We start from the raw sequence: 19,457 nt of genomic DNA on the forward strand, positions 1-19,457 counted from the left end.
GGTCTGTCTGCAATTAGAATGATGTAAATGCCTTGAACCTTCAACTGTTTCTTGTAAACACTCCTGCAGACAGCAGGAAGAAATGAAGAATGATTCCCACTCACTTGGACACATTGGGGTGTGTCACCGATGAGGTACCTGATTCAACTCCAAATATACAACATGTGCAAGATGCTAAATAAATCAATTAAGCATTTATTTAGTGTTTGTGGGATTTAATGTAACATGTTACTGACAGATCAGCAGGGTAAGATTTGCCAGCACGTTTTTCACCTGTGACAGAGAGGCCAGTGTTTCTGTCTCAAGAGGTGTACCAGGAGAAACCACTCCATCTCCCGGACCGGGTCCTGGACCGGGACCTGGGTAGGGTGAGGCCTGAAAAGAAAACATCATCTTGTTAGCGAGCGTGAAGTGTAACCCACCACGACGGTGAGGTTCATTCTTTGACACAAGTCCCATACGCTGTGTGCGTTATTACCTGAGGTGGTGATGAAACAGCGCTGTAGGCTGGAGGTACCAGCGCCATCTGCCTCTGCAGCAGCTGCATGATCACGCCGATGTCCGTTGACATGCGACTCTCTAACCTTCACAGTGTATAAGAGATGATCTATAATTAATGTCAATTTCAAAAAGAAAGGAAGCTAGCAGTAAAAATAAATGGACCAGACTGCTGATTCGAGTCGTATCGAATGCACTTTTTAAAACTTTGTTTTGCTAACGGTGCGTTTCTCTTAACATCCTGCTGTTAGTCTGTTAAAAGTAAAGCAATTCTTTTTCCCCACAGGAGTTTTCTTTTGTCTTTTCAGCAAAAAAGCGCCTTGGCGCATAGTCACACTGCAGATGTAGATAAATGTGTGCGGGACGCGTGCAGAAGTTTGCATCTCATCCTCTTTGTCCTATCTCAGGCTAATTAGGAGCCAGTCTGCTGCTATTTTAAACTCGGCAACACTTTCACATATGAGCAGAGTCCCCCCCACATGCACACCTTTATCAGCAGAGGCTAACGTGGAGATATAGTCTTTCTCAGCAGCTACAGCTCAGCACAGAGGAGTACAAACGTTTGATCTCAACTGGACCTGAGAAAGAGCCTCGTTGAGCCAAAGGCTACAGGGCTGCTGCAGCAGCGAGAGGAGAAGCTCTCTGTAGAGGCATTAAAAAAGAAAAAAACAACCCTGCTAGTTGTACCTGTTGAGCTGTTTCTGCAGCAGGTCCAGGCGTGTGTCCAGCTGGTTGCGTTGCTGGCGGCTCAAGCTGTGCAGTGGTGTGTTGAGGGGTGGAGGGGAGGCAAGGCTGCAGCTGGGAACCTCCTGGTACTGACCACTCCCCCGGCTCTCTCCCCAGAAACTAAAGATGTTGGACACACCTGAGAATGCCCCTATATGAAGGTGGAGAGGGGAGGAGTGGGTGCGTATGTGAGTGTGCAAAGCAGTGGGAAAGGATGAGTGTGTCTTCTGTCGTACCATACCTGACAGGGCATTGCAGGTGTTCCCAGGCTTGGGGTCTCCATCACCCTCGGTGTTCTCGGTAAAGGGCGGGACTTGCTTGTGTGGATTCTCTTGCATTGCAGACGGAGGGGCGAGACCAGTCACTACTGACTCCTCCCCCTATAAGAGGAGCAGGACCAAAACATCCACATCAGTTTTTACAGTGGTGTCCTGTATAACAGTCACAGTGGCAGTGTGGAGTCGTACCTCATCACCACTGGAATGTGAGGACACTGAGCTTCGATGTGCCCCCCATGGCCTCTTAGACGCCTCCTCTTGTTTTTGATTGTGGGCCGTCTCCCGCTGTCTTCGTCTCACAGACTTATGGGACTTTTTTATTTCTCCAGCATCTGCATCATCTGGACAGATGCACAGATGGATAAAAAGGAGAAGATGGTCAGTCTAGCTGGATTAGAAGTAAGAAGATTAATATAGTATTTCTTTGACCATTCAAGCAGATAAAATAATTCAATCTGATCTATAAAGTGCCGATTCACAACAGCAGTCACCTCAAGGCACTTTTATTATCAGGTAAAGATCCTACACAGTGGAGAGAAAACCCAACAATCAGACTGTGCTCTATGGGCAGCGCTTGGTAACAGTGGGAAGGAAAAACTCCCTTTTAACAGGAAGAAACCTGCGGCAGAGCCGGGCTCAGGGACAGCCACGATTGATGTGGGACAAGAGAGACAGAAAGAAATAGATACTGTGGGAGAGAGAAGACAAACGTTAATGCTGTGTAACACCAGGGGAGCGAAAAGAACTGAACGGAGAAGAAACACTCGTCATCGTGGAAAGCCCACCAGCAGCTAAACCTATAACAGGTTTAGTAAGGGATGCTCCTGGAACCAAACTGGGAGCTGATTCCAGAGGAGCGGGACAGTTGAAGCCTCCCATTCTACTTTTAGAAACTCTAGCTCGCCGTCTGTCTGAGAGCTCTGTTATTATAACGTGGTACACTATGGGGTCTTTAATGTATGGTTATTCAAAATTTCTATGTGAGAAGAAGGATTTTGACAGGGAGCCAATGAAAAGGAGCCAGTATGGGAAGAAGATGGCCTCTTTGGTCCTGTCACTGCAGCTTTTGAGCTTTTAGAACAGCCTGACAATAAGGAATGTTCCAGCACTGAAGTAATAAATGCATTAACTAGCTTTTCAATGTCACTTTGAGACAGCATGTTTCTCATTTTAGAGCTATTGCGCACATAAAAGAAAGCAGTCCTGTGTGTTAAAGGACACATCCTGGTTAAAAGTAGCTCCAAGATTTCTGTCTGTATTACTGGAGTCATGGTAATGTCATGATCTAATTAAGCACATGAGATTTTTAGAGTCAGCTACAATCATCTCAGCTTTGTCTGAATTTAGAAGGAGAAAACGACCTGGCGCTTATACATTTACAACATGCCCGTAGTTTATCTAACTGCTTTGTGTAACCAGGGTTCATAAACAGGAAAACTGGCTCCTAATAATAATGATGCCCAAGAATAATACACAGAGTAAACATTCAGCAGAGAAACGGTGAAACACGCTGACTGATGAGACCCAGGGAGGACGGGTTACCTTTTTCTGTGCGTCTTCTGAATGATAGTTTACGCCTCCTTAATTTGTTGAACCCCCCGGAGTTGGAGTCGTCGCTGCTGGGAGAACCTGGGATCATGTTAGTCTGAAATATAAAACAGCGTTCATCACTTAACTTCTGAGGAGAAGTGTGGGATGTGATTTGTAAAAATAGTGAAAATAAGTCATCTTGGATTCTTTGCAACATCGGTGATGGATGGAAGAAAGATACCATCACACCTGCAGCCAGACACAACACCACACTGAAGCTTATTAGCTCAGAGTCTTGAAAAAATGCTGTGTTATTAATAGACTTGTTTCCTGAGTTGCATCAATATGCAGTGTGTGTGTACGCGTGTGTTCTGTACTCTACTTCCTTTCTCAGCAGGCACCGAGGGCGTGCCAATGCTGCGGCTTTCACGGCAACAAAAGGAGAAACGTGGCTGCAAATTCAAAGCAGCTTGTCGACAAAGCAAAGACACACTGTGCAGAATTATTTCACTCACAATCAGAACAAGCCCGGGGATGTAAAAGCTGTTTTCACCCAGGCTCTGCCTGTGCACGAGCAACAATGAAACAGACAGCATCAGGTAGTTGCACCTGCTATCAGCAGCAGCAGCTACCCAAACCTTTCTTAACCGCTCGTCCAGTTCAATAATGTCCAGCAGTCATAGTGTTCACACCCTGAACAGGTCACCAGTCCACCATTCATACTCCTACAGCACCCACACCTCTGCTCAACCATCCACTGACAGGTTGATGCGTATAACAACAAAATAGCCAGCTCCTGTTGTCTGCTGTGGACGGTAAAGGCAGAAAAACAAATGCTTCTTCCTGTGAATGAAGCTCAAAGTTCTGCACATCTTGTTGGATTTTCTCATTTTTGTTTTACAAAATGATAATAATAAAAACGTAGGACTTATGTTAGGTATTAATAACGTGCAGAAACACTTGGGCAGGTTCCCTTTCACAGTCATAGTTGTCTTTTTGTGATCACACCAACTTCCATCCCACAACCACAAAAACCCATCAGCTGGTTGTCAATACAAAAAAAGAATTTTGAAAATAAACTTTGGACTCGCTGATATTATTTGTGTATTTCGATTATGAACCGAGCCACTCTTATGAGATTTTACTGACGTCTGCTGTGGGAGGAGTTTGAAACTCACGTCTCTGAGGTTGAAGGTGATTTCCAGGTTGTTCCAGAAGTGATCTGCAAACTCAGGATACATGTCCAGCACCTCCAGAACATCTTCTCTCAAAATCTTATGAAGGTCGCAGTATGTTAGAGCCCTCACATCAGCATTGGATTTACCGGGTCGGTGATACAGGTTGATGGGCTCGCCAAAGATGTCGTTCTTCCCTGGGAAGGCAGAAAAGAATAGAAAAGCACGTATTTGATTGTTGATCTTATACAAGCAGTCAACAATATTGTGATGCATCAGGTGGAGCTGCAAGAACAGAAACCTTTTATTGAACTTAAATGTCAGCTGTGTAAATCATATTTTAAATCTCAGTGAATATAGCAAATAAAGTTTGTTGTTTCCAAAGCTGACTCTGGAAACATCTGTTCTAATTTGGTTTCAATGCATCTATTTACAAATGAGTGCATGAAGTTAACTGATTATTTTTATAGCGTAAGAAATAAAGATGTGTGATGCGTGCCTGCACACTCCACGCCTACATGCATGTTACTTAAAAAGATCGATCAGTGTCTTGTTGCAGGGAGCTGCAGCTTGTGTCATGTATGTGGAGCAGGCGCATCAGATGTTAACGACACCAGTGCTGCTGTTACCAGTAGATGGCAGAACCAGCTCATGCTCATGTGGCTGTGTGTTAGGCAAGCTTCAGGAAACAGATAAAAACTCCTGTGCACTGTGTTGTCTAACACAGTAAATACTGCAGTTTTTATACATTTAAAATTTAAAACTCTTGTTTTATCTATTTCAGTCACCTGTGACCTCACAGTTACCAAGGAGACACATCATCATATACACTCTCCAGCCATTTTGTTAGGTACACTTGTTCGCCTGCTCATTAACGTAAACATCTAATCTGACAGTCACATGGTAGCAGTGATCAAGACGACTTGCTGAGGTTTTAACCGAGCATCAGCACGTGACAACCAACGTTCCCTCTAATGTTTCATGTGTCTGAGCGAACACACAAACTCCCTGAGCGTCCCTTGGACCACTGTGAGCAACAGCAGACGTGTGCACTGTGGTCACACCAGCATCCAATCCATCCAAGTTACATGTTTATTAAAATAATCTAATTACAGCATTTATGTTAGACTAGTCATTGACCTGTAGCATGTTAACACTATTGGCAGTAAAAATAACTTGAACTCCAATTTTGAAAACACAACTTTCTGTTTTTTGCTCTGACTGTATTCTGAGTCTGTGGTCTGGGAGAGAGTCTGTAACTCTGTCTGCAAATACAGTAAATAATGACCAATGTTGGGCAGTTAATTATATAGTTACTTCTTCAAAAAAGTTACTGAGTTTTGCAAACAACAAAGTTTTTTGCAGCTATTTTTTTTAAATGCAGCCAAGGTGTTTTTTAAACAAACACTTCAAACTATTTACAGAACAATCAGCTGTTCTGCATCAAATCTGATGCCACACAAATTATTTGTGTCGCTCCAAAAAATAATCTCTGTCCACTATGAGATGAAGGAGAACAACAGCCTGATACCTGCAGGCCTGACAGCAGCAGATGTGTCACTGCTGTAACACCTGTAACACTCAGCAGGCGCCTCATTGTTCTGACACACAACAACACTACTGACTACACTACACACTGACTACACACTAACTACACACTAACTACACACTAACTACACACTGACTACACACTAACTACACACTGACTACACACTGACTACACACTGACTACACATTGACTACACATTGACTACACACTAACTACACACTAACTACACACTAACTACACACTAACTACACACTGACTACACACTGACTACACATTGACTACACACTAACTACACACTAACTACACACTAACTACACACTAACTACACACTGACTACACACTGACTACACATTGACTACACACTAACTACACACTAACTACACACTAACTACACACTGACTACACACTAACTACACACTCACTACACACTGACTACACATTGACTACACACTGACTACACACTGACTACACACTAACTACACACTGACTACACACTGACTACACACTAACTACACACTGACTACACACTGACTACACATTGACTACACACTAACTACACACTGACTACACATTGACTACACACTGACTACACACTGACTACACACTGACTACACACTAACTACACACTGACTACACACTGACTACACACTGACTACACATTGACTACACACTAACTACACACTGACTACACACTGACTACACACTGACTACACACTAACTACACACTGACTACACACTGACTACACACTGACTACACACTGACTACACACTAACTACACACTGACTACACATTGACTACACACTGACTACACACTGACTACACACTAACTACACACTAACTACACACTAACTACACACTGACTACACACTGACTACACATTGACTACACACTAACTACACACTGACTACACATTGACTACACACTGACTACACACTGACTACACACTGACTACACACTCACTACACACTGACTACACACTGACTACACACTAACTACACACTCACTACACACTGACTACACATTGACTACACACTGACTACACACTCACTACACACTGACTACACACTGACTACACACTAACTACACACTCACTACACACTGACTACACACTGACTACACACTAACTACACACTCACTACACACTGACTACACATTGACTACACACTGACTACACATTGACTACACACTAACTACACACTGACTACACATTGACTACACACTGACTACACATTGACTACACACTAACTACACACTGACTACACATTGACTACACACTAACTACACACTGACTACACACTAACTACACACTGACTACACACTGACTACACACTGACTACACACTGACTACACACTGACTACACACTGACTACACACTAACTACACACTGACTACACACTAACTACACACTGACTACACACTGACTACACACTGACTACACATTGACTACACACTGACTACACATTGACTACACACTAACTACACACTGACTACACACTAACTACACACTGACTACACACTGACTACACACTGACTACACACTAACTACACACTAACTACACACTAACTACACACTGACTACACATTGACTACACACTAACTACACACTGACTACACACTAACTACACACTGACTACACACTGACTACACACTGACTACACACTAACTACACACTAACTACACACTAACTACACACTGACTACACATTGACTACACACTAACTACACACTGACTACACACTAACTACACACTGACTACACATTGACTACACACTAACTACACACTGACTACACACTAACTACACATTGACTACACACTAACTACACACTAACTACACACTAACTACACACTGACTACACACTGACTACACACTGACTACACACTGACTACACACTAACTACACACTAACTACACACTAACTACACACTGACTACACATTGACTACACACTAACTACACACTAACTACACACTAACTACACACTGACTACACACTGACTACACACTAACTACACACTGACTACACACTAACTACACACTGACTACACACTGACTACACACTGACTACACATTGACTACACACTGACTACACACTGACTACACATTGACTACACACTAACTACACACTAACTACACACTGACTACACATTGACTACACACTGACTACACACTAACTACACACTAACTACACACTAACTACACACTGACTACACACTGACTACACATTGACTACACACTAACTACACACTGACTACACATTGACTACACACTGACTACACACTGACTACACACTAACTACACACTGACTACACACTAACTACACACTCACTACACACTGACTACACATTGACTACACACTAACTACACACTGACTACACATTGACTACACACTAACTACACACTGACTACACATTGACTACACACTGACTACACATTGACTACACACTAACTACACACTGACTACACATTGACTACACACTAACTACACACTGACTACACACTGACTACACACTGACTACACACTGACTACACACTGACTACACACTGACTACACACTGACTACACACTGACTACACACTGACTACACACTAACTACACACTGACTACACACTAACTACACACTGACTACACACTGACTACACACTGACTACACACTGACTGCACACTGACTACACATTGACTACACACTGACTGCACACTGACTGCACACTGACTACACACTGACTACACACTAACTACACACTGACTACACATTGACTACACACTAACTACACACTGACTACACACTAACTACACACTGACTACACACTGACTACACACTGACTACACACTAACTACACACTGACTACCACTACACACTGACTACACATTGACTACACACTAACTACACACTGACTACACACTGACTACACACTGACTACACACTGACTACACACTAACTACACACTGACTACACACTAACTACACACTGACTACACACTGACTACACATTGACTACACACTAACTACACACTGACTACACACTAACTACACACTGACTACACATTGACTACACACTAACTACACACTGACTACACACTAACTACACACTGACTACACATTGACTACACACTGACTACACATTGACTACACACTAACTACACACTGACTACACACTAACTACACACTGACTACACACTGACTACACGCTAACTACACACTGACTACACATTGACTACACACTAACTACACACTGACTACACACTAACTACACACTGACTACACATTGACTACACACTAACTACACACTGACTACACACTAACTACACATTGACTACACACTAACTACACACTGACTACACACTGACTACACACTGACTAACATTGACACACACTGACTACCACACTGAACTACACCACTGACTCACCACACTGACTACACTGACTACCCTTGACTACACACTACTACACTTGACCACCCCATTGACTACACCACTGACTACACACTGACTACACACTGACTACACACTGACTACACACCCACTTGACCACACGCCATTGGACTCACACTAACTACACACTAACTACACACCTGACTACACACTCACTACACACTCACTACACACTCACTACACCACTGACTACACACTACTACACACTGACTACACACTGACTACACACTAACTACACACTCACTACACACTGACTACACACTGACTACACACTCACTACACACTAACTACACACTCACTACACACTGACTACACACTAACTACACACTGACTACACACTGACTACACACTAACTACACACTCACTACACACTGACTACACACTGACTACACACTCACTACACACTCACTACACACTGACTACACACTGACTACACACTCACTACACACTAACTACACAAGATTTGTGCTAAATGTCTCAAATCTCTCACATCTCAAACACGCAGTCACTCCTAAAACTTCCCCCCGTCTCTTAACAACTAGATGCCATGTTGCCATATCATTTTTTGATTGGTCGACATGGTACATTTTTCGACCAATGCGAAGGGTGGGGTTTCTTTGGTTTTGTTTTTGCTCACAGGCTTTCGAGCGTTTTCCTTATAAAACGCCGTTTTTACCGTTTCTTCCTGCAGTAAATATAAACAACGACAGTATTCAGGAAGAAAAACAAACATTGCATATATTTTTATCATAACTCTGGTTTTACGTGGCCGATCAACACAATTTAAAAACTGGTATAAAGTCCACACTTTTCCCGTCAGTTGTTCCGTCTGTCCTGCTCATGTCTCCAATGGTTGTGCACGTTGTCATTAACGTGGCTTCACTCCACATCAGCCGCTTTGCTAAAACACCGGTGTGGGCACATAAGGACGCTGTCATAGCCTGTCAACCATGTTGATTAGCTGCGTATATACGAATGTGAATCGCATCATTGGCTGGACTGTGGGATAAGGCGGCATCGTTCTGATCCCATACAGGAGCAGCCAGTCACTGACTCACACTGCAGAACAGGATTGTTGAAGTATTAATTTTAATTTCAATTCAGGTTAGATTTTTTTTGTGCGCAACACAGATTTTCTGTGTGCAGAGATGTGCCAGCTTAGAGGGAACATTGGTGACAACATGGTTGTTGGTGGGCCGGTATTTCTGCTGCCATTTCTCCCCACACTATTCCAGGGTTTACAGACAAAGAGAACATTTCCAGCGATTGGAGGTCGTCTGGGTGAGTCGGAGGAGCATCTCTGAAAGCACAACATGAAGCAGAAGAGGGCAGAAGGGCTACAGCAGCAGAAGACCACACCGGGTGTCGCTCCTGTCGACTAAGAAGAGCAAACTGAAGACACACTTTACTCTTTACATGCTCCCCAAAATTGGACATTTGAAGGTTGGGACAATGAAGCCTGGTCTGATGAGTCTTGATTTCTGCTGCGACGCCCTTTGGCATGAACAACATGAAAACATGGATCCGTCCTGCCTATCAATGGTCAGGCTGCTGCTGGTCATGCAGTAGTGTCGGCTTGATTTACTGTTGATGCTGACCACCAAAGTGTGCCCATCTACTGATGACTGTTTCCAGCAGGGTGACGTGTCACGTCACAAAGATGTGACTGTGCTGTAAATGACCTCCACAGTCACCAGATCTCAATCCAACAGAGCACCTTTGGGATCTGCTGGAATGGACGATATTCGATATTCCATGTATCCACGTTTCCTAATCACGTGTACAATTAGGCTTGCATCACGTGCAAATGTGAAACACTGCTTTTTTGAGTGTGATCTGATCTCATAATAAACATTGTGCTATCGCTGTTGTCACGCTGCCTCTCTCTACAGATGTCAGTGAAGCATGAATATCCTCATTCATTACCCAAGATGGCTACCACCACGTCTCCTCTCAGTATCTCTATGGATCCCCTGGATATGAAGTAGAGGGCGGTCAGGACATCGCCAGCGTGGACCAGCGTATCACCCGGGGGTGCGTGGGTAGTCTTGAACTTCATGGCCAGCGCTCTGAGGCAGCCCTTCGTGGAGCCTTTAAAAGCCTTGCAGTTCTGCAGCAACGTCCGGTTAAGATGGAGGCAGATATCAGCCTGGAGACACTCAGGGAAACCTTTCAGCACCTGGGGAGGAGAAGCAGGGAGACACGAGGAAAATGAAGAGGTGAATGAAAGTAGACGATAAAAAGATGCAAAATAAAGAGCGAAAGGAAGGTAAAGTAGAAGAAGGAAGAAAGGAGAAGGCAAGAGAAGAAGAGAGGTGGGAGGAAGGATGAGCACGAGGTTATGATAGACGCTATTAGCAGCGACTGAATGATATGTCAAGTTCAGAACATAAAGCAAATGTCACATAAATGTCACAGATTATGGAACCTTGAAAGGAATAATAAAAAGAGGAGCCTTTACTGTCTTTATCACCTTCATCCCTAGTGGGAAACACTCACGGGACATTAGCCTTTTACTGTTATTACCCACTCCACAAATGAACACGACAAAACTAAACTATCTATGCATTTATCAGAAGTTGGTTCTAAGCCTCAGAGACATCCCAGCATGAACTCAATCCCTCCCACTTTTAACCTCCACGTATCAGATGAGCGTGAGCAGCACTGATTGAGGAAGGGCCTCTGCATTGATTTTCTTTCCTCTTGTTTTTGAACTACAGTGCAAACGATTTCAAACTATATTTCAGCGGGCATATCGGAACAGAGTCAGCAGGCCCACAGAGTGTAATTAATATGAAGAATTGGTGAAATTTTAATGAGCTCACTGCGAGCGTGGAAGGCTGTTTCTGAGCAGCAGACTCTGGGCTTCTCTTGTAGCTCCCTGGCTGACTTCACAGAGCTGAACTGCACCTAGAACACCCACACTGCTTTTCTCCCTCACCATTTCTCTCACTTTCATCCATTTCAAGCTCCGCTCTTCATTTCAGCCTTCGCTGGGCTCCCTCTTTATCTCCCGCTGCCCATTTCTCCCCATCCTCATCTGACTCTCTCTTATTTCCCAATAAAGGTATGCTAAGCAGCCCTGTTTGTAACCTCTTTCTATCTTTTATCACATTTCAGGGAGCTTTAGCCTCTTAACTGTTTCAAGGCTCTGTTTGTTGTTGTGATATCGTTTGTGGCCTCTTTTTTTACTGAAAACAACTCCCATATAGGAAAAAGTGTAACTTTGGCTATTCAATAGTTAGAGAGTACAAAGGCCTCTGTCCTCAAAGACCCCAAATACCTTATCTATGCACAACAGAGAATATAAACACAAAGGCAGATTACATCATCTGCATCAGCAGTGGAGGTACGTCTCCACTTGCTCTCTGAGGCTGCCTTCAATAAGCATTAACCTCCTGAGAATAGGCAGAGAGCAGCAGCCTGGAGCCTAAACTCAGTGTTTCAGTGTGCGGAGAGGAAACCAACCTGAAACTATTACAGCATCAGGAACACAACACAAACGACACCTTCAGTTCTCTTGCATCTATAAAGCATGCAGATGTTTAATATTCAACAAGTGGGTGGTGCTGCGTGTATATGGCTCCTACTGAGTCACTGAAAAATGACATGGATACATTTGTGATCATTTTTATGATTAATAATAATAATTAGCAGCTGTGATCTGTTTATACCTGTCATGGTCCTGGGTCGGTGACCCAGCGCTTTTAGTTATCATTTTCTAGTTTATGATGATGATGATGATTATTGTTTGAGTTCTGTGTGTTATATTTGGTCTGCCTTTGAGTCTGTCTCTGTCTATCTGTTAGTGAATCTGTTTAGTTCAATGTCTTGTCTGGTTCCATGTGTCTGAGTTTCCTGTTTTATTGTGAAGGTCTGTGTCGTATGTGAGTGTGCTCAGTTTACGTTTCCCCTGTCTCGTCAGCTGTGATTTCTCCCAGGTGTGTCCCCTCCTGTCTCTCATCCCTTGATTACTGCCGTCTGTGTATTTAAGCCCTGTGTTTCTCTGTGTCAGTGTCGTACCCTCAACTAGCTGTGTGTTCTGCTTCTATGTTCCTAGTGTTTGGTCTCCTGCTCCAGTTTAGTGTTTCTTTCCAGTGTTTCAGTCCTTGGTTCCTCTGTTCTGACTTTTGGTTTTCTTTTGGTGAGTTTAGTTTGTACGAGGTTTTTCCCAGCAATAAAGCTGCGCCTTAAGTTTCACTTCCGTGTCTGAGTTCTGCATTTTGGGTCCACCACTCCTGCTTGCCTGCCACACAGCGATTCATGACAATACCCAGGTAGCTGTTACAACGTTTCCATCAGGCTCAGCTGTAGCTTTTATTTAGTGCTAATTAACAAGTGTTAGCCTGCAGACTTGCTAAATTAGGATATGTTAGCATTTAGCACAAAGCACTGCTGCACTGGTGTTTATGACTGCAGAGCAATGGTGTGATCTTTGAGAACACTCACTTCTCTATTCTGTCCCATCCTTTGGCAACTACAGCCAGTTGCCAACCTGGGTATCCAAACAATTGCAGTCCAACTCAACTGCAAGAGATTGGCAACATGTTGCAATCAATCCTCACTGATCTGTCACATGTCTGTTTGCAGCAGGACACTTGATTCAACCGGCTGCCAACTGGCTCATGCTACAGTCCTATATAAAAGCAAGGTTGCTAAGCATCTGTGTTATTTTGTGTCTAACAGCTACTACGTCACTGTTTGTGGATCATTTTTACCTGAGGTCATTTCAGTTCAATTCAGTTTTATCTATACAGCACCAAATCACAACAACAGTCGTCTCACAGCGCTTTATATTGTCAGATAGACCCTACAATAATACATATGGAGAAAAATCCAACAATCATATGAACCCCTATGAGCAGCACTTTGGTGACAGTGGGAAGGAAAAACTCCCTTTTAACAGGAAGAAACCTCCAGCAGAACCAGGCTCAGGGAGGGGCGGGGCCATCTGCTGTGATTGGTTGGAATGAGAGAAGGAAGACAGGATAAAAGACATGCTGTGGAAGAGAGACAGAGATTCATATTTGTTTGACCACGTAACCATGACAGACTCCTTACAAATTCTCCTTCACATGAAAAAAGTGTAAACTAAGAGGCCATTTAACACTGTTTGGCTGCAACTTGGAAGCTGAGGCATGGCCGAGCTGGAGGAGTGACAGACAGTTTATTCAAAAGTGAGTGGGCTACCTCTCATGACACAAGAGCAGAGCCACACTTAATTTGTGGCTGTGGCACGTGAGAGTCTAGTCAATGAGTTTTGATTGAACGAGGATAAATATTTAAAAAGTTTTGCTAAAGGAAGTCGAAGCTCCACGAGCAAACACAAACAACTGTGGCTGGCAAGTCTCTTTCAGTATTGGTGAGCATGCAGTAGGTGAGCATTAACAGAGTACCACCAAATAAAGAGAGTGACTGAGGAAGGAAAGATCTGAAGCTTCACAATAAGTAAATTACTGTTCTTTCCTCCTTTGCACAGTTGGAAGGGCTCGCTTTATTACAGAATCTGATCTAGATGTTAAAGAGCCCCTCCCACCCTGTGGATGTTAAATAGCCCCTCCCGCCCTGTGGATGTTAAAGAGCCCCTCCCACCCTGTGGATGTTAAAGAGAGCCCCTCCCACCCTGTGGATGTTAAAGAGCCCCTCCCACCCTGTGGATGGAGGGATGGATTTTAAACAGCAGCCAGCAAAAAAAGACTGCTTCATAGGCCTCATATCTTTTTTTTGGAACTTTCTTAATTAGTATTGTAAAAAATCGTGTCCCATCTGTGATTAACAAACATATTCTTGCTGTGTCAGCAGGATTTCATAGGGCAGGTCTGCCGTCATGAATATCTTTGTACTTATTCTTTATCATTTATTTATATCCTCTTGCCACAGAGGGCGAGGGGGTAATAACATGGATACGATTCTCTCTGTCACATAAAAAATGGACTTTGCTGCAAATAATTCTCATAATGTAAGCAGCAAACTAAAAGAAGCCAAACTGAAAACATGAGAGGTGCTCAGTGATTTAGTCATTTGCTATTTTCTGATTTCTTAGATTTTGCTTTGTGTATGTTTGTCACAGTTGAATGAACAGAGCAGGTTTACATATGAGACAAAGACAAACCAAATAAATGCAACATGTCGTTTCTAAAAGAGGATTTCATTTATCCAAACCTACCTGGCCCCGTGTGAAAAACGACTGCGCCCTAAACCTGTTTATCCACCGGCAAAAGAAACAACTTCATCAAAACAGAGCTGCTTCTCCCTGATTAACGTTAACAGACTCGTTTCTTTCTCCTTCCTCCCACTTTGATCTCAGCGCTCCTGCAGCTTTCAGCTTCACATCAGAGCTGCGTTGTTATTCTCGCCCATCTTCGTGAATGAAAGAGGTCACAGCTGATTAACTGTGGAGGCAGGCTGACAAAGTCTGCTCCACACAATCATAATAATGACTACGGTAAACAAGCTCAAATCCAGCCTACTTCACCGGGCCTTCGAGAGAGTAACACAACGTGGGGAGAAGAAAGGGGCCGAGCAGGGTGATGAGCAAACCTGATTCCTCTCTACTTCACTGACTTACTCATTACGCTGAAATGAAACAGCACTGATGGAGCGTTATGTTTGCACTGGGACTTGCACCCAAACAGAGCTCCTCTGTGCTCGTCCGCGACTACACAGCCAACGATGGGCTGCTGGTTGGGCTCCGACTGGTAGGTTTGACAATTAATTTAGATGCTGGATGAAGTTATGAGCAGATATACTTATGAGCTTACAATCTGTAGACAGTGCAAAGGCGACTTTTAAACGTCTACAGTTTTTTTGGTTAAACCACACACAGCATGCAGAAAGTAACATTACAGGTGACGTGCATCCGCAGATGTCCCTGTACGGCTGCACCACTGTTTCCCCCCAGTGTCACTTTAGGTCAGAAACCCCCGGTGACACTGCTACAGACAGAGCAACATGTGAACCAATACACTCGCAGGTTCAGGCTGAGGTGGGCATGCACAGCGCACCTTTGAAGTGCTGCGTTTGTGTTCGCATGTGACTCACTGTGCCCGTGGGTGTCAAAGCTCCAGCTTGTTTCAAAGTGCATTCTCCTACTCTGCTGATAAAACACATTAAAATGAACATCTCTCCTCTCACGCTTTAATATGTGTAAAATACATCTGGCAGCACGACGTGATGAACACGTGCAGATTAGGCTTCATGCATGTGAACAAATTGACAGGAATGCATGAATGTTGCAAAGCTTGCTCGCAGCCCTGCTTGTGTCCCGTGCGTATACGCAGCATTCTTATTTTCTCTGACCGTATCAAGCATGCGCGCTGAGACAACGCTTTCTAATCGTCCCATTAGCGTACAACGCAGGCTCAAACGCTGTGTGTAGTCACACACGAGAGAGTGTACCCTCCCAGGGTTTGGGTGTGTGAGGACCAGTACTCACAGCGTTCATGTCGATGCCATTGGTGTAGGACCAGGCATGCTGGAAGTACTCCTCCAACCTCTGCCTGAGTGGGTTGGGGATCTGGTGGAAGCGGATGAACTCCCTGACTCTCAGCATCTGGGTGTGGTAGCGGGCCGTCCCGGAGTACAGCCGCTGGATGATGGCTGAGACATTCCCAAAGATACTGGCGTACATGAGGGCTGGAAATGGGAGCAGTGAGAAAAAACACACACATTAACAGACAGTATGGAGCTAGAGCAGCGTTCATACAGTGATGAGACCGTTTGGATGTGCGGGGTTTCCTTTGCTCTCTGGAAGTCCTGGAAGTTGTGAGGTGGGGCCTCCATGGGTCGCTCTTCTTGTTGTTCTAAAAAAGTTTTGCTTCGTGACAGGATGCATTATCCTGCTGAAAGAGGCCACGGCCATCAGGGAATGCCGTTTCCATGAAAGGGTGTATGTGGCGTGCAACAATGGTTAGGTAGGTGCCAAAGTAACATCCACATGGATGACAGGACCAAACATTCCCCCAAACCCAGGGTTTCCCAGCAAGACTTTGCCAAAGCCTCTGCCAGCTCGCCTTCTTCCCATAGTGCATCCTGGTACCAGGTGCAGCCCTCACACAGCTGGCTGGCCACATGATGCCAGCTTGTTTAACTGTTCTGTGGTCCGGTTCTGATGCTGTTGGCAGGAGCGCCCCACAAATCATAGCCAGTCTTACTCCACCTACCATTATGTATAATGTCATTCGCTGAGCCGGATGACTGCAGCACATTCAGATCATTTGCAGACTTTGTATTCAGAGTAACAAAAACCAATCAAAACATGCCCCGCCCCCTCCTTTGACCCCTGACCACGCTCTTGCAGCAGGAAGTTGACTCATCTCAAAGGGCTTTGGCTGCAGAGGACAGAGAGTTTGTATCGTATCCTTCATGAGAGTCTTTGCTTTGTTCTGTTTGTCATGTTGGATGCTGCTAACCTCCCCACCTCTGTCAGCTCCCATCACTGTCTACATCAACCACTGAAAAACGCTGTGTGTAAAGAAGTGTGTATGCAAATGTCTGCATGTGTGTGTGTCAGAGTGAACGCGACCCATCTCTGGCTTCAGATTTTGCAGTGGTCGTTGTGATTTCATCGCACACATCCTGCAGAAGACTGTCCTTAAACAATGGACATTTTACAAGTCTCGGGTCATTGTCAGGCCAAGGAAGTGCTAAACTGTGTGGAGGAGGAAGTCAGCCCGCAATAATAAAAAAGAAACAAAGTGACCTTCTTTAACTGCTACGAGTGTTTCTTTACTTTGGTTATACAAACCTGAACAGGATTTGCAGCTGTTGCATGGAAACACACAATCAGTAGGGTTGTATATACAAGTGTTTGCATATTTAGTTACATTCAAATGTTATTAAGAGTAAATTATGAAGACTAGACTCATTCTGCTTGTTATTCTGTGGTTTGGTTTCATTAAAGCACTCAGGAAGCACTGCAGACTTCTTTCTCTATAGTGACGCAGGGTGAGGGCTTCTCCGTCTCTGAGGTCGGTGAAATACACTTTGTAACACACACTGCCCTTATGAAGGCTATTTCTGCTGTTGTAGGTTTGTTACCGATTAATAACAATGAACTACATTTTATTAGTGGCGTTCATATTTGTTGCAAACTTTCCTTTATTCTGGTCTAAAGGCTTTAAACAGCTGCTTGTACATGACTTACATCCGATGAGCATGACGCAGATGGAGAAGATCTTCTCAGAGTTGGTGTTGGGGGACACGTTTCCGAATCCCACGCTGGTCAGACTGCTGAAGGTGAAGTACAGCGCTGTCACATACTTGTCTTTGATGGAAGGTCCTGAACCTGGTGTGGAGAGGTTACAAATCATCTGGAGCTCAACAGTGTCCAGGAAGCTGACATAACCTAAACTAATACTCAATGATATTCATTTAGCAGAATGTAACCGGAGGGTTGACTTATTATCGGTCATTTGCACAGAACTGAGCTCCCATTACAGGTAAGATCATCAGAATACTTCATTAATCCCCGAGGGTTTCAGTTGCTCCAAGACAGTGACAGTAACAGACTGTGGTGGGCGTGGTCTGCAGTGCCGCTGCAAAGGAGGTGGACGCACCTGAGCGGCATCCGCAATCACGCCTCGCCGGCTTAAAGTCTGTGCTCGCACCACTGTCGCTGCGTGTGGCTGCGAGCTGCAAAGCTGCAGCGGGGTACTGTGCAGTCATTGGGTCTGCTGTGTGTTTACACACTAAACTAGTGAAATAATGCGATATGTTACAGAGTTTACAAATTTAAGAAACAGCACTCATTTTACACTGAGATTACTCATGTGCCACCAGTTTGTTTATTATATTACGTGATCATTAGTACCTGGTATGGAACCATTGAAGTGTTTCCCTAACTGGTCGCCCAGAGTGTGGAGCCAGCCGATCGAACCGTTCCGCTCTACGCTACCGATTGCATACCTGGTAAAAAATAAACAGCATTACAAAAATGTCACGATACAGCATCATAAAAATCACCTTACGTTTGTAACAGTTTCATACAGCAGAGATGAAAAATGAGACTGCTGTGGTTGGAGTACAACTGATAAATATTCATCTTCTAATGTGAAAAACTGATCAAAATTGCAGTCAATTGCAGTGCACGTTCCCTCAGTGGTTGCTGCTAATCTGACACCTGCTCTGCTGCCAGTGATCATTTTGGAAGATGCTGAGTTGTTGGTTGATGCGGCTGTTTGGGCTCATTAGGAGCCAGGTGCACCTGATTAAAGGATCATCAGAAAGTGCAGTGGCCTTTATAACTGCGGTCGTTTCGGAGCACTCACATGTGT

The 19,457-nt window shown here is 44.2% G+C and overlaps 1 protein-coding gene across 2 annotated transcripts in view; it reads right to left on the reverse strand.

Moving 5' to 3' along the window:
• Nucleotides 1–19,457, reverse strand: part of kcnh2b (potassium voltage-gated channel, subfamily H (eag-related), member 2b) — a 249,338-nt gene that overhangs the window by 4,432 nt on the left and 225,449 nt on the right. For both annotated transcript variants that reach the window (XM_026180214.1, XM_026180215.1), the window contains 11 exons: nt 18,995–19,089; nt 18,329–18,469; nt 16,619–16,818; nt 11,110–11,362; nt 4,211–4,404; nt 3,045–3,147; nt 1,692–1,843; nt 1,466–1,604; nt 1,186–1,375; nt 479–584; nt 274–375 (listed from right to left, as the gene is read on the reverse strand). In XM_026180214.1, the coding sequence (XP_026035999.1) occupies nt 274–375; nt 479–584; nt 1,186–1,375; nt 1,466–1,604; nt 1,692–1,843; nt 3,045–3,147; nt 4,211–4,404; nt 11,110–11,362; nt 16,619–16,818; nt 18,329–18,469; nt 18,995–19,089 (1,675 nt within the window). The remainder of the gene's footprint in view (nt 1–273; nt 376–478; nt 585–1,185; nt 1,376–1,465; nt 1,605–1,691; nt 1,844–3,044; nt 3,148–4,210; nt 4,405–11,109; nt 11,363–16,618; nt 16,819–18,328; nt 18,470–18,994; nt 19,090–19,457) is intronic.

Source organism: Astatotilapia calliptera, chromosome 9 (genome assembly GCF_900246225.1).
Source record: "Astatotilapia calliptera chromosome 9, fAstCal1.2, whole genome shotgun sequence".
NCBI lineage: Eukaryota > Metazoa > Chordata > Actinopteri > Cichliformes > Cichlidae > Astatotilapia > Astatotilapia calliptera.